The 17944-nt window shown below is 44.9% G+C and overlaps 2 protein-coding genes across 2 annotated transcripts in view; one reads left to right on the top strand and one right to left on the bottom strand.

The window, feature by feature from the left end:
* LOC147431875 (receptor-like serine/threonine-protein kinase ALE2) overlaps window positions 1–17944 on the top strand; it is a 74732-nt gene that overhangs the window by 41561 nt on the left and 15227 nt on the right. The window contains exons 4-6 of the mRNA XM_086494347.1: window positions 109–279; window positions 411–782; window positions 859–1125. Of these exons, the coding sequence (XP_086350473.1) occupies window positions 109–279; window positions 411–782; window positions 859–1125 (810 nt within the window). The remainder of the gene's footprint in view (window positions 1–108; window positions 280–410; window positions 783–858; window positions 1126–17944) is intronic.
* LOC147431876 (uncharacterized) lies at window positions 16870–17838 on the bottom strand. Its single transcript, XM_086494348.1, has one exon. The coding sequence runs from the start codon at window positions 17774–17776 to the stop codon at window positions 16895–16897; it is 882 nt and encodes a 293-aa protein (XP_086350474.1). The 5' UTR covers window positions 17777–17838; the 3' UTR covers window positions 16870–16894.

Here is a 17944-nt window from a genome sequence, read left to right as displayed (position 1 = left end):
TTTTGTGAACGTTGACGGGTTCAGTGTGTTTTAAGAATGTTGTATGAAGGGGATTTGGTCACAAAGATGACAACATTTATCTTCCTTTTGGGTGACGTGCTACTGCAGGCCCAACCATTCCGTCTTCTCCACCACCAGTTAAATGGAGACAATCACCACCCCCACGCAGAAGAAGCCCATCATCACCAGTGGTGCCCAAGCCTTCACCAGCTGCCCACAAACCTTCATCCCCTCCATCAGTTTCACCCAAGCCTTCATCACCCACTCCACCTATGGAAGGTAAAATAGGGTAGCTTAAAGAATTGTTAATCTTCTGTTGCAAGGGTGAACTGCGGATGTCTCAATATACAACTCTTATGTCAAGCAGGGGCTCTCAATACATTCTAACTGACAATGCTGATGTTTTGCAGATTGCGGTGCCATTGTATGTTTGCCTCCTTTAACAAAGACACCTTTTATGTCTCCATGTGGATGTGTCCATCCAATTCAAGTCAGGATTGAGCTGACTGTGCCCCTCTACTCTCTTTTTCCTCTAATATCTGTACTTGCAGCAAATCTTGCTGAAAGTACAGTACTTTCTCCCAATCAGGTTGAAATTGTTGGAGCAAATGCAGACAGCCAAGACCCAGACAACTCTGTAGTAGATGTCAATTTGGTGCCGCTGGATCAAGGATTTGACAACTTAACCGCTCTAATCATATACGAGAAGTTTTGGAAACATGAAGTAGTTCTCAATCTGACGCTATTTGGCAATTACAGCGTCCTATATGTCCAGTATCCAGGTAATTCTGCAGTGCTTTTGTTTGTTTTATGGCTCGTTTCTATCTGGAAATACTAATATTTCAATATGACTTGAAGGACTTCCGCCATCACCGCCTACTCAGCAGACTGCTCTGGGAGGCCAGCCTGGAGCACCCGCTCGAGAGAATCCTGTTGGAGTAGTTGTCAAAACTAAAGGTCACAAGCTGGGTGTCGGTACCATTGCTGTCATCACATTATCTGCAGCCATTGCTCTAGTGTTTATTCTTGGAGCTTTGTGGTTTGTCCTGCTGAAAGTTGGTTGTTGTAAAGGTCGCCGACTTGTTGAAGCTGGTCCTGTTGTGTCTGCTAGGACCAAAAGATCAGGTAGTGTCTCCAAAGAATCGCTCCATGGATTTGTGCATGGTTGTACTTATGTATGTATAAATGTGTGCGTGCGTGCGTGCGTGCGCACGCCTGCTCTTCGTTATGAGTTGGGAGCTCATTATTGACATTTGTGGCAGAAAATTCAGTAGCTACTTGTTGATGTTCTCCAGTGCCTCCACTGCTTGGGGACTCTTGGCTTTCTGATTGGCATCGTGGCTATATTAGGATGGACTGCATATCCGTTGGGTCTGTTTATGCCTTGTTGCAGTCTGATGCATGAATTGTGGCTCATGGAAATCAATTGTGGTCACTCTCCAAATCTCAATTGTGGTGGCAAAAAACGCTCTCTCACATTTGGAAGATTCACTTACCACTCAAGGAACGTATTTTCTTGTGGAGATGCAGGATGGGTGCTCTACCGATTGGTACTTTGTTGCATGCACGACGCATTACTTCTGCTTGTTGTGTCCGGCGTCATGGGGCTGATGAGTTTGTTACGCATTTGCTGATTGGTATCTCGATTCTCGGCCATATTAGCATGGACTGCATATCCCCTGGGTCTGTTTATGCCTTGTTGCAGTCTGATGCATGTACTGTGGCTCATGGAAATCAATTGTGGTCACTCTCCAGATCTCAATTGTGGTGGCAAAGAATACTCTCTTGCATTTGGAAGAATCACTCACCACTCAAGGAACGCATTTTCTTGTGGAGATGCAGGGTGGGTGCTCTACCGGTTGGTACTTTGTTGCATGCACGACGCATTGCTTCCGCTCGTTGTGTCCGGTGTCATGGGGCTGACGAGTGTGTTACGCATTTGCTTTGGGGTTGCCGTTGCTCCCATTAATCAGGCCTCCTTTGCTTTGCGCCTTCATTTCCCATCTAAAATCTTTTATAAACGATTTTGGATTTTTGGAGTTCTTCAAAGGCCCCAGTCTCTGTTTGAGATCTTTTTTAGTTGGGTCAGATTTTGGGTTATGTGGACCATATGGCACCAACGCAACTCTCGGATGTTTCATGCATTACAAATTGACCCTTTCCCTTACTTCAAGTTTTCGCTTGGACAAGCGTTGCATTATTTATGCTTATGATGCGGGAGATATCTCTCTTGAAGCTTACATGATTTTCTTTGATTGTTCTAGCTTTCGGAGCATCACAACGCTCCGCCTATTGTACCTTTTTACTGTGTGCGGGCGTGCGTGTGTGTGTGTGGAGAGAGCGATCTGCTTTCCTTGTTGCATTTGTGGCGTGACCTGCTAGCTGCCCGCCGTCCGTCTCTTGCTGTTCGCGCTAGAGATTGCTCCTTGCTGCCAACCGAGTTTGCGCACTGCTGTCCTGCAGTGGCTGCAGTTGCTAGCATCGCCTTTTCAGCAGCCGACGGCCTTGCCTCTTTGTTGCAGCCTGTCTGACTTCACAAGCAGCGCCACATGACTGCCTTTGCATGCTCAGCTTGATTTTGGGAGCAGCTCTTTATCGTGCCCTTGTTAAGTCCTAGGCTGTCAGCCTACAAATTTTGTTGTCAGTTTTGTCTCGCATGCAGTTTGAGGTTTGACGCCTTTGGATTAATGTACATATTCATCTGTCCCAGCAGCTTCTATAGTGGTTTTCCTTTATCTTCTCTTAGGCAGTTTGATATATAGTTACCTTGGTGTGCAACTTACTTACAGATACCCTAGGCGTATTCAGCAGTGGTTTATTATCGTTTTATGGCCGAAGAAGTAGTGTACAAATGCAGGAAACATAGAGATATTACTTCAATGGAAGCGGCGAGAGTCATCAAAGCATGTTTATTTGAGGACTTCGTGGATGACTGGGAAAGCCAAGAAGCTACCCTTGAGGTGCTCATTCCAGCTCAAGAACTTATGGATCCGGTTGCCCAGTATGCATTGAATGCAGTGATCTTGTTTTTCGTGGGCAAAATGCCGTACGCATAGGATGTGGGTGAGAGGGTTGACTTTTTGCTCAAACGTCAAGCGATCAAAGGGGTATATTTTGGTGCGAGAGGCTTTTATGAGGTCTTGTTGACAGATATGGACGCTTGTATTGCCACGGGTCCTTACTAAAGATCATGAAAGTTTGATCCGTCATAGGTGTCCAGTCTGGGTGGAAATAGTTGGATTTCCTCGTACATTGAAACTTTTTCTACCTTTATTGGCCACTCAGTTAGGCAAAGCGATCTGCCCCCCAAATTTGGATGCCAACTTCAATTGATTTTGTGTGCTTTGGGATACAGATAAGCCTACACCCATTGGAATCGTGGTCAATTTTGGCGATCCATCGGTGGGAAAAAAGGCCATTCAAACTCAAATGGGGTAAATTTGCAGGCTCATGTTTCCGTTGTAGTAAATTTGGACACATGCAATGTGAATGCCCAGAACCTCTATTGCAACTACCTCCTTCTGTTGTTCCGGGAGGAGAAAATAATGTTGTTTTTCCTTCTTTCTCATCCATGAAAACAAAGATGGGAGAATCAAATGGAAACTTCGAGCCTCAACTGGAGAAAGCTAAAAATAAGCTCTTGCAAAATGCACAGTCTAGTGTGTAGATGGACACTAAAGGCAAACCCAAGTTGGTTGATTCCAATGATGGTTGGCAAACCACTAAGAAGATGGCTAAGCCTTGACTTCAATCTTCCGCTTACATCAAGAAACTACGTGCCTTCTTCTGAAGGAAAAAGTGGAGGCTGGTTGAAGCATGGAATAGAGTAGTCCACTCTTATAAAAATGGCTTGCTTAATACCACAACCTTGTCTTCAACTTTGCAACTCCCTCCTTTGCAAGGAATGCATTTTGATTCTCCTTTGATGGTCGTTGGCATGGATGCAGATGTGCCAATGGGCTCCACTTCTTGATGTTATCATCTTGCGTTTCCCTTGTAAACATTGTACAGATGCACACCTCAGATGTTTCACATATATGTGCGTGGGTTGTGACATTATGTACATACATGCAAAGCAGATATTGTAGTTTTAGAGCAACATAATTAGCATGAATTTGCTGGTCCATCTTCTTACTTTGCGGGATTTTGGATTGCTCATGCTGGCATGGATTGTTATTCCGGTGTTTTGATGATGGTACGTCATGAATTACATCCATTTTAGCCACAATGATTCTAAGGGGAGGTGGATGGTAGTTCAAAACGTAGTGGAAATGGTTGGTATATATGCTTACATTGCTTCAGCTTAAAGAAGTCATCTTTGGCAAGACTTGGCTAAAATACCCTTGGCGATCATATGCATTGGTGTGGCGATTTAAATAATGCTTCTACAAGCACCGACAACACATCTGGTCATTCACATATGCTAAGTTTTGAATATTCTTCTGGGAATAATATGGTCAGTGATGTGGGTCTTTTGGATTTGTGGACTTGCACTCAGTTTACAGAGAGGGATTATACTTTCACCTACAATGCACACTCAATGTATCATGCACGGCTGGATCGCTCGATTTTATGAGGCTCAACAATATGATACGTTTGTATGCAAGATAAGGATTGATCATTCCTTTATCCTATATGATCATTTTCCTCTTTGTCTCTGCCAAGACATTTGCAAGCAGCAATCTATCACGACACCGGGTGCTCGTCGAGCTCGCTAGACGGTCATCCCAAATTGCCCAATCAATGTGTAATTGCTGCCCTAGCTGTTGAGGTCCAAACCACCCCTTGCACAGGGAAGAATCACTGAGGACCATCGAATGCTAGCTTGAGTGTCACGAGTGTCTTCTAATCCCCCAAATAGGAAATTCTGAATCAAGTGCCTCAACTGCACCATAACTCCCTCATGCTGTGTCCAACATGATGCAATGTACCAAGCAAAGGCCTACGACACCTGATTGGCCACCAATGCTCAACCAACCAAAGAAAGCCGCTACGAGGACTAGTAGCAAAGCTTCGTGCGCATCAACTGCATAACATGTGCAATCTGTTGCTTCTTCAGTCGCATCTAGATGTAACAGACTTGGACACTCCAAGTCGGGAATCTACCACAACACACGTGAGAAAACTGAGAGAGAGACGATACGGCACGACGAAGTTCCACGCCCAGAGAGATTGACCCCAAAGACTGGGGCCCCTTTCGGTATTCCTTTATTATTAATGCTTTACAAAGTACAATGTCCGAGGGTCCTCGTCTCAGTAGTGCTCCCGAGGGTATCTACCTCAGTTTGAGGCTCTGGCACTTTTTTATATAGGCTCTCGGGCTTCCAAAAGCAGTGTACATGAAAAGCTTCAAGTCTAAAAGCATCTGGGTTTCAAAAGCTAGCGCTCCAGCATCGAGCGCAAATCGGGGAATGCTGTAGAAGTGCCATGTCAACAACGTAAATTGCAGAAATTCAGCCACGTCAGCAGGGCAATTTGCGGGTCCATACAGATGTCACCCTCTATGCGTGCCTTCTTAGCCTTTAGTCCCTCTGGGCCCCATTGGACAGGACCCATAAGTTTCTCGGATTGGTTTTGCAAGTTGCTACAACTTCTTCTGTATCTTTCAGCAAGGCTCTGACCACTTTCTTTCTGGAGTGTGTCCATTAGGTCATGCCATGTTATCACTTTGTGACATACTCCCTCTTGAAAGAAATGTAATCGCCCTCAATCACGCCTGCAAAACCAACATAAGCCAACAACCACTTTAGTATACACTGACTCTAAGTACCGACGCACTAAACAACACATATCCAATACTTGGAGGAACACGACATTCGCATTACTATCCCCGTCGAGATCTTTGATGAGAATCATGATCATCGTAATGTATTTAGAAATCACATCGAGATCTCATGATCTCTAGCAAATATCGAGATTGGCTAAATCTTGTTTATCATATCCACATCACCCCTCAAGTGAACAAGACCATAATGCTACAATTATTTCGTCTTTCAATAATACATTAAAATATCACACACAAGAGAGAGCACATGCATCAAATTCATTTAAGGAATTCCCTTTTCAAAGTACTTCTTTTCTTAAAGTCATACAACAGAATACTGTCAGCCCATCAATATCCCTGAAATCTCAAGAGAAATCAGTGACTTTAATCCATCTGGGTGATCTGTGACGAAGGAGCGGAGTAACTATCCTCTTGTGCTATTCGCACTGCACCATATTCAACCTGCTCATCATCGGTAACTCTTGGAATAGACGAAGTTAGAACAAAAGCCTCAAGGTAAAGCTCTAGAATCCGAGGAGTGTCTGGTAGGTCCTCCTCCATCTATTTCGCATCCAATGCCGGATAGTTTTTTAACTTGACTAAATACATGTGTATTGTAAGCCAATATTTGTTCTGGAACGAGAATCTCCTCTATCTCTTCCACTTCAAGTTGCTCCTCACGCTCCCTATCCACTAACACCTCACCTTTGAAAGGTTTGAACAGACTCACAGGAAATGCATTATGAATCTTCCAAGTATCTAGTAACTTCGGTCTGAAGGACACATCATTTATCTTTTTCTAAATCGGAAAGGACCTCATACTTAACTTTGGGGAAAGTCGCTCCTTACCCTTTCGTTTCTGTAGGCGTGCCTTCTCAAAACCGTAGAAGCACCCAATCATCTTCCTTCAATTGCAAGTCACGTCGATGCTTGTCCATTGCTTTCTTATGCCTTGCTTGAGACTTCTCAAGAGCCTCATGCACCTTTGCAAAAGTAGTCTCCCAATCTTGAACATACTGATCTGCTTTAAAAATCTTATCCTTGGTGCTTAGACTAGGTGGAACCTTCTTACTACCCTTAGTGATCTCAAATGGCGCCTTCCCCGTAGACATGTGCATTGTGTTGTTGTAGGCAAATTCCACCAAAGGCAAAAACTTTGCCACTGAGCTTTTTGATCAGAGATGTAAGACTTCAGAAAGTCCAGAACCACTGAACGTGCAATCTCCGATTACCCATCAGTCTGCGGGTGGAAAGAGAACGAGAATTGTAACCGAGTACCAATATTCTCCCAGATTGCCCTCCAAAACAAACTCGTAAAACGGGGACCTCTATCTGAAACTATAGACTGAGGCATGCCTTGAAGTCGTAATATTTGCGAGACAAACAGTTTAGCCAAATGATCTGGCTTTATCGTCTTTTTGAGTGGAATAAAGTGAGCCTGCTTGCTAAATTGGTTGATGACTGTCCAAATATTAATGTGCCCACTCTGAGTCTTGGGAAGAACAAAAATAAAATCCATTGCTATACTTTCCCAAGGTCGGCTATATATGGGTAAAGGTCGCAAAAGACCTGGTGCCTTATGCTTGTCGAACTTGACCTGCTAGCATATCAAACAACTTCAAACAAAGTCATCCACATCCTTTTTGAGCCTCGGCCAATAGAAAAGCCGTTTCACACCTTCAAGGTGGTCTCAATGCTGCGATGGCCCGAAAAAGGTGGAGAGTGGCACTTTGTCAAAACCTTATTTCTTAGTGCTTGTGTAACACACAACAAATTCTTTCGCATCAAATAGCCTTTCTTGAGTAAATAGCCCCTAACTACTTTCCCACTCTGTAACCGGTCAAAGATGTCTGCAAAATCCGGATCTGTGGCGTACTGATCTACCATATCCTCGAAACTGTGAAGATGAACTGCCGAAATAGCCAAGATTAGAGGTTTACAAGACAGTGCATCCGTCGCCACATTCTTTTGTCCTTGAACATGGACAATCTGAATATGAAATTGTGACAAAATGTTTGTGGTGCTTGTCCAAAAGCTGTTTGTGGTGCTTGTCCGAAAGCTGTTTTTGGGACAAGAAATAGCGTAAACTTTGATGATCATTGAACACTGTAGTGTCGACTCCAAGAAGAAAGTGTCACCACCGAGTAAGAGCATGGATAACTATCAACAACTCCTTGTAAATCTATGCAACCCGTTCTCCTTTAGAAAACATTCTGCTCTCATAGGCTACAACATGGCCTTCTTGCATCAAGACCGCTCCCAGACTGCTGCCGCATGCATCACAGTATACCTCAAATGGCTTTTTCAAGTCTGGCCAAACGAATACTGGGCAATCGTCAACTTCTCTGTGAGAGTTTTAAAGGCTGCAATCTCAAATGGTCCCCATGTCAAAGGAACCCTTTTTTTGTATCAAAGCATGTAGAGAAGAAGCAATCTTCGCAAACTTTCGAATGAAACACCGATAGTACAAACACAAACCCAGAAAGCTGCGAACCTCATTAACATTCTTTAAATCTGGGTAGTTTGTGATGGTCTCAGCTTTGACCGGATCCATTTTGACACCCTCCGCAAAGATGATGTGTCCCAAAAAGTTAATCTCATGTAAGAAAAACTCACTCTTCTTTCCATTCACCACCAACAGATATTGCCTCAATGCGTGAAAAACTTGTAGTAGTTGCTGTCGATGCTCTGCCACATTCTTGGAGAATACGATGATATTGTCGAAAAACGTGCCCATAAATGACCTATACTCTCGAAAAATCTTGTCCATCATCATGTTGATTGTTGCAGGAGCATTTGTGAGACCAAAAGGCACCAAATACTCGTTCAATCCAAAGGACGTTCTAAATGCGGTCTTGTATACATCTCAAGAGCAATCTTGATACGATGATAGCCAATTTTGAGGTCGATTCGATTGAAATGTATACGTTGTACAGGTAGGATTGTGGAGACTCCCAGCCACTGGTTTGGGGATGCTTCAAATCACTCCTTGTTTGCAGAGCTCTTGCATTACTTCTTTCGAGAGCAGGGGTCCAGTTTGGATTTCTTACGTGGGGAGTAGCCTCATGGTTGACGCATTGTCCTTGCGTTCTTTTATTTTTTGAGGGTGCTGCCACAGATCTAGTTTTTATGTAGACAACATGAGGGTATCTCATGGGTACCTTGAGTATGATATCTAGACGAGATGTGTGGCTTGATGCTGTTTGGTTATGAGATGAGGTGTCTTGCACGCTAGTTGCGATTACATTGTGGAATGTGTGGCGAGCTTGTGCCGGCTAGTTCTCAGTGTTGCACTGTCCTCTATTGTGGACATTCTCGCAGCCATTTGGGTGGATATGATGTTGCTAAATGGACTATTTTCTTATTTGTTGAGTAATTTCTATTTAATAAAATTAGGATATTTGAATGTGTACTCGAATTGTTAAAAGCTAGGAACTATAGATGTATTGGAACTGATAAAAGCCATTATGAACGAACATCTCTCATGTGTCTTATGATGGGTGACATTAAGCATCGTGAAGGAGTTGCTCCGTAAGTTCTATAGAAGAGATCGGGAAATGGATATTCCCGATGGATCACAGGATGGATTATGGGAGCATCGGATAGAGAATATTCCATTGGTGTGGGAGGAAATCCGAACTTGTTAAAGGATTACGTGTAAAGATGTAAGCACAAGAATAACGATGGGTTCAAAGAAGCTTTTCATAAAATAAGCAGCATGTTTTTAAGTGCTTTTCGGAAAACGAGATTCTTTCTTGCAAGGAAATCTATGTTTGCATTGCATTTGTGCATGAGGTTGCATCCAGGGAGGCCTCAGGAGTGCTGTGTAGCATTAGTTTTCAGCTCACAAATTTTATTTGAGTTTTGAAAAGGTACACTTATTATAATAAGTGATTGGCTGCCCATTTAATTAGTGGGCAACCACTTATTAAATAAAGCTGGCCAAAAAGGAGGTGCCCCCAAAACCTGCCAAAAGCAGCCAGGAAGGAAGCGCTACTGTGTTGGAACCGCAAGTGATCGCGACAAGTTGGAGTACCGAGATCGCTTTCACGTACTAGGAGCGACAGGTGAAAGTTTTGCATACACTCAATTCATTGCTTTTGTGTTTGTGCTTTTTTGCAGGTACTTTATTATGGAGAAGCAACAAGGAGGCTTTGGCCTATGCTCGGGGATTCGGGAAACGGATTCCGGAACGGTTTGCGGAGCTCACGCTCTGAGTATAGACATGAAAGGTATCAGGATTGAGAGCTGGTCTCTTGGATTTTGCCAATGGGAAGGAATTGACCGTGGAGTCTAAGATTTAGAACGGAGGAATTACTTCGTTTCTTGTGCTCCTCTTCGTTCCTCGAATAGACTATCATGTCATCGACGAATGTCCAAACAAACTGTTGATGCGAGCGGAAAATCCGGTCCATCATTCTGTTGACCGTGGCAGAAGCACTTGTTAGCCCAAATGGCATCACTAGAAACTCATAAAGACCAAATGTCGTTCTGAATGCAGTCTTGTGCACATCCTCTGGCCTTATATGAATCTGATGGTACCCACTCTTACGGTCTATCTTGCTGAAAATTGTAGCACCCTCTAAACGATCGAGAATATCATGAATTCTAGGAATAAGAAACCTATTCTTGATGGTATTCTTATTCAACGCACGGTAATCAATACACATGCGCCATGAACCATCCTTTTTCTGCACTAGGGAGCAAAAGGGTGAAGAACTAAGCTGAATCAGCCCCTTCTCTAATAACTCCTCAACCTGGCCCATAATCTCTTTCTTTCGGGCTACGCTAACCCTGTAGGGAGGTCTATTTGGTGAGCTACACCCTGGCATCAAATCTATCCGATGGTCCTTAGGTCTCTCTGGCAGCAATTGCGACGGTAATGAATGAGAGAAAAAGTCACTAAACTCTCGCAAAAATGCTAACCTTTCTTTATCTAACACAGATAAATTTGATTGAGAATTATTTGAGACATTACGTGCAAAAATCAAGTACACAGAAAGATGATTCTTTATTACAAAAGTGATAGCAGAAGCAGATACAATAGGGACAGACTCCCCTTTGAGCTTTACATCCAAAACATGAGTTTTGCCCCTATGCTGAAGGGTGATCGTCTTGCCGAAGGCATCCAGTATGCCATGCACTCTGAACATCCATGGAATTCCAAGTAGCACACCGCACCCTTCCAATGGCATGATATAAAATTCTTCCGTCTCTACATATGATTGAATATGCAGACGCAGCTTTCTAATAATGGGAGTAACACATTCTGAGTAGCAGGACATGCCAACCCTGCCTGTGCTGTGTACCCCATCTCTTCAGCTCTGATGCCCAGCTTCATAGCTAACTCAGGTGAGATAAAGTTTGTTTTGGCACCTGGATCAAAGAAGATGAGTGCCGTCTGATCCCTAACTTTACCCCATTCCTTGCATAACTCACTGGCATCTGTACTAAGCCTGTCACCCTCCATATCTGGCACCAAACTTGCCGTGTATTTAGGCTTCTTGCCTTTCTTGTCCTCTTTATCATCTGAGTCAACTGGTCTTTTCCTTTGTGGACAGTTGTTAGCAAAGTGACTAGGCTGCTCGCATATAAAGCATTTATTTTCAGCCATTAGGACCTTCTTTTCCTCGCGCGACTTGCGCACAAAAGGCTTCCTTTTCTGTTTCTTTGTCTGCGTTCCAGAAGTCCCGACTGAATCCTTATCTTTGGTGGCCTTTTTTGACCCTTCTGACGCTTCAGGAGCCGTTTTCACAAAGGGCTTCTTCGCTGATTTTTTCTTTGGCTTCCCTCTTTTCCTCGTTGCAAGACCAGTACAATACTTCTCTATCTTCTCTGTCAATGGCACAAATCTGTAGGAGGTCATTGAGAGTAATGCTTTACAAAACCTCCGATTGTACTCCAGCAAGCTCTTGCATGTAGCCGAAGCAAGCTGGTGCCAATCTGTCATGACGTCGGCTTCAAATTCATTTGACAGCCAAGCAGATGCAAACATTTGCTTAAAGTAGACCCAACTGGCGGGTGCCTGTTCTTGCATTAACAATGTCGTCCACCATGTAAGCGCATTGTCCTTTAAGAAAGTGGCAACTTTCGTGACCTTAGAGGCCTCCGTAAAATTCTCTCTTGCATAAGCTGTATTAAACTGCTAGAGGAAAGTGAGAGCCTTTATCCTCGAAGCCATTGAAAGTGCTGAACTTTACAGCTGCACCACCTTCTTTGTAAGCTTTCGGCTTTTCTAGTGCCCCCAAGTTGTCATAAGGATTGGTATGCAATGTGGGCACTACAGTAGGCATGATCGGCACATCTTGGCCATTAACATTTTGCGTCAGAGGTGCGATATCTGGCTGTTGTCCAAAGAAACAAGCCATGCCAAAATGACCCTGTGGCACCCCAAACTGGCCTTGGTTGCACTGAAAACCTTGCTGCATGCCAATGCTACCGTACATGGGGTTTGGCACCATGCCTTGTATACCCCCAAACACTGTTCTTGGCATGTATGGCTCTAGGCGCATAACCAGCCATACTTTGCAAAGAACACCGATCCACCCCCGAATTACCTAGGATGTGTCGTGGGTGGTGGAAAAACGGGGTGCGTTGCCTGGTAACTAGTTCCCTGTCCATTCAAGATAGCATGCGGGCTCTGAAAGGTGGCGGGCTGAATCGGCATAACTTGTGGAATAGGCGTTCTAGCCACTTGTTCAAGCACGGGGAAGGAACCTGTTTTGGAGCCCCTGCCTCCGCAACATGCGAGTGTTCCCTATCCTGCTGAGTTGATGAAGAACTTGGGCTTGAGCCTCAACAAGCTTTGTATGTGGTGTAGGTTGCCTATTTTGCTATTGCACTGGTGGCGCTTGCAAGAACTCCATAAACCTTGGATTCTGCACCATTTGCGAAAAGACATTCACCGCGGCAACTAATTGAGTCCTGAACGCATCATCCCCAAGTTGCCCAGACATAAGCCCTGTACTACTACTGGAGCGACATTCACATTAACAGGAGGTACAGTCTGACGTGGCCGTGAGCTCTTGCCAATTTCAAAGACCATAGGAATTTCCTGCCTGTCCTTCGAAGAGGAACCCTCTTCCATAATGCCCTTCCCTTTGTCGGCCATATTGTAATTCTGCGTTCCTGTACTTTGTGTCTTTACCCAAAACAACCAGCTCACTTCTTGAGGAAAAAGTGATTGATGTCCCGGCACAACGGAACCTTGAAACCGGCTCGTAGGGCGGTAGGCTTTGGCTTTCACCCGAAATTTTTTACTTTAGACACACATAGAGAGAACGTGGAAAGGAAACCTGCGATGGGAATTAACACTTAAGCACACACACGGCTAGGAGCTAGAATGCTCCGAGCAGACGCCGACATCTTGTAGGCCCCAAAATTGGCGCCCCTTTCGGTATTTCTTTATACTTTAACAGAGGGAATAAAACCTGTGATTTTCTACGAGTTGTCCTGCATAATCCAGGCTGAAATCCACTTGTTCTGGCCCAATTTCGGCAACATAATTGTAGTAGGACGCTTCAGAGCAGTATCCCCACGCAATAGATGACTTTCCCGACACATACGGACACTTTGCAAAACCTGGCGAGAATCTGCAGCACGCTGAATTCTCTGTTTTCTGCCCTGAAAATGCCTCTACAGCTGTCCCCTCGCGTCCCCGGACCTCCTGGGGATATTAGGGACCGTTTAGGGCCAAAACCCTAAACCTGCAAAAATACACAGCAGGCTGTTATTCCCTATTTGGGGTCCGTTTCGCGAGCTGGTTGCATCCGTAGCAAGTCCTCAAGCTCCCGCACCTATAGGGCTGCTTGCCCTTTGAATCAGACGAGATTTCTCACATGAAAGGTTGTTGATTCTTTGTGTGCTCTCCCATTTTTGAGAGGTATTAGGGCTCAGTCACCTCTGTTTTTCTGCAAAGAAGGACGATTCCGGGAAAGAACCATCACGAGTCAAGGGAGAACCACTGAAGAAGAACTTTAGCAAGTATAAGTTCATTTCGCGGAATTGCAGCAGCTTTCACACTACCGGTTGTCCAGAAGGTTTTGACGGAATCATGAAGCGGCAAGGAACATATGCTGATGGGCGTCAAGAAAACACTGCCGGTGGTAACAACCCGCAAGAGGAAAACGTGGAAAGAGGTGCTGCAACGCACAAGGGATCTTTGGATTGGAACAAATGGCCTACAAAGAGCAAGGGCCAAGAAAAAGAAATCTCTCTGATGAATAAAAGCAAGGATGCCTCTATCTCTTTCCTATCATAGTCTCCTGATTATACTACTACTACTTCTCATACAATATCTAAACCTTCTTCGAAGAAGAGAACGCCTACTAGTCCTTACATCCATTTGTAGGAAGGTTGATTGCCCATAAGCAATTTTAGTTGCAACCCTGTGATTTGACCATTCATAGTAGACAGTTGTTGCGCTTGAGTGTACATCAGCAACAGCAATGAGTAAGTACTCAGGTACTCATTCTAGCAGTTGGATTGCATTGGGATGACTGGAAGGTTGAAAGTAGTTTGCTCATGATAGCTGACCATCTTCCATTGATCGATCATTTGTATGGCCCCCACACATAAAACATATGGAATCTTTCTAGATCTAGCGGGATCCTAAACTAAGCAGTACAATGTGAAGACAATATGGGAGGGGAGTAGAGATCCATCTTCATCTGCACTCTGGACGACGAAAGAGTATGGCTCGAATCCTTTGCTGTAGCCTCCTTCGAAACTGTGTAGCTCCTCTTCTCCATCGGGGTCGTCTAGATCTCCCTAGCTCCAATGCTCGGTCTATGAGAATGCCAGTAGTGCGGGTAGACCTCTCCACTGTTGGTTGCTCCTCTGTCTGTTCTTCTGGGTGTACAATATCTACTGTAAAGAAATCTGTGATCTGTCTCTGGGGTTGTCTCTCTTCAGCTCTCCTCAGTAAAGTTTCTCTATGCTTGTGTAACTCAAGTAGACATAGCCGAAGACATCTCTGATCCTCATAACTCATGACCCTAGATAGAGGCCCAAAACCTTCTCTGAATAGACAATGAAAACGGCCTCGTATCTCATAGTACACTGTGCAATGACATATGTAATGTACTTCTGTCTCTGGCTCTAGATGGCATAAGCTGCATATCCTGCTATCTGCTGGTGTCTCTCTGAATCTGCCAGTCTCAATCTCGAGCTGATGTGAGGACGTGTGTATCTGGCCAATGGCACAACGCAAACCATGAGAAAGATGCGTGTCCATATAGCTAGGTCGAATCACAAACCCATCCCATGTGAGGTGGAGAAGATGCTCTCTATAGAAAGCCATCTTTGTCCCCAACTCCTGTAACGGCTCTATCCATGTCCTCCTCGTGTCCAACTGGTTCAGATCCTGACGAATAAGTCTATTAATCTCTACCCGTGTCAGAGACCTCAAGGGTGTCTGTAGAGAGTATTGAAAAGGAGGCAACCTGTCCATGGTGAAATCATGTGTCTGAAACCATGATGCCATCTGTGCAAACCAGCATGGTGTATCCCCTTAAAGAGCTAAATGTCTGGAGGACTCTAGAGCCACCCTGGCATATCTGTCTTTGGTAGTATCCCACAGACTGTGTACAAAGGAGACTGATCTGGTAAGCGCCTCAATCTCCATAGGGGGGGCATCTAATTCCGCTCGAATGATATCATGCGATGCGGACGCCTTGGCTCTAATCAGCCGAGAGATCATAGATACCAGGGGCTTCTCCATACGCCTCCAGCCATCCTGGCCTATAGAAGGTCCCCAAACCTACATTCCATATAACATAGTAGAAGCAACCAAAGTATCAAAGAGCCATAACTTTGTCCTAGGGTGCTAGAACTGAACCTGCGAACACATCCTCTCCATTCCTCCCAAAGCCGCACCAGCTCTAGTTAGTCTAGTCTCTGCTTCTCTTCTCAAAGAAAATCTCGGCCCAGTAAAGACTACCCCCAAGTAAGTGTATGCATCTGTATACTCCACAATCTCCTGACCATATTTGAAAGTAGATATTGATCTCCTAATCCATTGCGGTGTGGTGTTAAACACCATAACCTTGGTTTTACCTAGGTTTACACACAGTCCACTATCCTCTACAAAATTGCGTAGTGTATCCAGATGTCGGTGCATACCTTCTGGTGAGTCAGATATCAGCACAATATCATCAGCATATAGCAACAATGGGATCCACGTCCCTGCCAGCTTGGCACCCCTGTCACTCTCTTTGTCAATGTACTCAGACACCTCATCAACATACATACCAAATAGAGTAGGAGACAATGGGTAGCCCTGTTTCACTCCAATAGTAGAGTGAACTAAATCAGATACCCCTTCCGGAGTGCGTACATGTCCTACCACTGATCTGTACAAAGCCATAATCCCCCAAATCACCTCTATGGGCACCTCCATCTCCTGCAGTCCGTGCATCAATCGAGCTCTTGGTACCATGTCAAATGCTTTGCGAAAATCCACAAAGCTACAATTGATCCGTCTGCCATGTGATCTGCCCTCCTCAATGATGGCCCTGAGTGTCAGAATATCATCAAGAGTGGAGAAACCCCTCCTGAAGCCGGCCTGACCCTTTGCTCGTACACCCTCGCCCTCTGCCCAATTACTCAAGTGGTTCTCCAGAATAGATGCATACAACCGTGCCAATGTGTGTCCAACCATAATAGTGCGGTAGTTCCCAAGCTCTGTAGGGTCCCCAGCCTTGCAGATGGGCACAATATTAGACAACCTCCAAGTCTCAGGTAATCCCTCACACATGGCATGATTGAACAACACTGCGAGAACCTCCATCAGCATATCCCTGGCATGTATAAGTGCTCTGCTACTAGACCGTCATGATCATAAGCCTTCCCGGTCCTCATCCCGTCGATGGCCCTTTGTACCATCTCAGGTGTAAAGAAAGTGCTCGTAGCTGGGCAAGGCTTGGTAGGGTCTGGAAGGGGTTCCTGTCCAGGAACTCTATATAATGATGTCGCATATTGGCCCCACACATCAAGTGAAGTAATCACTGGGGGAGGGGAGTGCTCATGGAAGAGTCGGCATGCCTATCCTGAGTCCCTACTGAAGAACATCTGATATAAGTCTCGTTCCATCTAAGCTAGGTTAGCTCGCTTCTTCCGTCGCACAAGGTGTCAGAAAGCAATCCGAGACTGTCTGTAAGTGATGACTCCTAAAAGAAGATCCCTCTGAAGTTGGGCTCTCATCTCTCTGCATTCCTCATGAGACCAACTATTCTGGGGCATGCTCCCAGAATGTCGTCTCTTGCCCGGCTGAGTGTGTGGGTATGCCACTGATGCAGCCGCATGTAGTGTCTCAGTCAGTAGAGTGGTGCACTCCTCCACGGAGAGGCGTGTATCATTTGTACCATCTGTGCCTTCCAATAGACGGTCCCAAATCTCCTCTATATAAACGAAATCAATCTCTGGAGTAAATCTATAGCGGATGTGTGACTTGCCTCCTGATGTCTGGGTTGTACTATATTGAAATTTGAAGGACAGTGTCAAGAGAGCATGATCTACTGCTATGTCCACTGGCCTGGTTCCCACTGTGAGATCCTGAATGGAGGGGATAAAGCTCGGTTGTGTCATAACATAATCCACTATACTGGCCCCATGTCTGTGTGGAAAGCATGTGAAACCGGCTGCTCCAGGAAATCGCTGTAAGCCATTAAGTATAGCTAATCCATGTGTAGTCGTCAGTTCCATGAGGTATCTCCCATATTCCGTCTGCTCTCTATCATGTGAGCATCTGTCAAGTCCCAACTCACCCACATCCAACTCTCTAAGCATCTCATCTGAAGTGTCATAGCAGATTGTCTGCGAGTTGCCAGTTTGGGCATTGAAGTCCCCTAGGAGAATGATATCACCATCCCTAGAGAACTCCCATATGTCATCATCTAATATAGAGAAAGGTGACTGCCCTCTGGATGCAGCATACACTGATTTACTGGGAGGAAAGTAACATATGGCAATATATAGGAATCGACCTGTGTCAGCTCTGAGTCTTACCCACATGTATCTAGCATGATCATCTCTTCGTACAATATGCAGTAATGGTTGTAGTTCCTCTCTGAATAGCACTACTACTCCTCTTGAACCTCTATTCCCATGCTCAGATCTCGCATTTGTCCTGTGAGTTGTCTCCCATCTGTATCCCACCACGTGGCATCACCTGTCCAGGGG

The sequence above is a fragment of the Adiantum capillus-veneris genome, chromosome 21 (assembly GCF_014529385.1).
Source record: "Adiantum capillus-veneris isolate H3 chromosome 21, ASM1452938v2, whole genome shotgun sequence".
In the NCBI taxonomy this organism is placed as follows: domain Eukaryota; kingdom Viridiplantae; phylum Streptophyta; class Polypodiopsida; order Polypodiales; family Pteridaceae; genus Adiantum; species Adiantum capillus-veneris.
The sequence above is the reverse complement of the archived record's forward strand: the minus strand, read 5'-3'. Positions and strand labels throughout refer to the sequence as shown.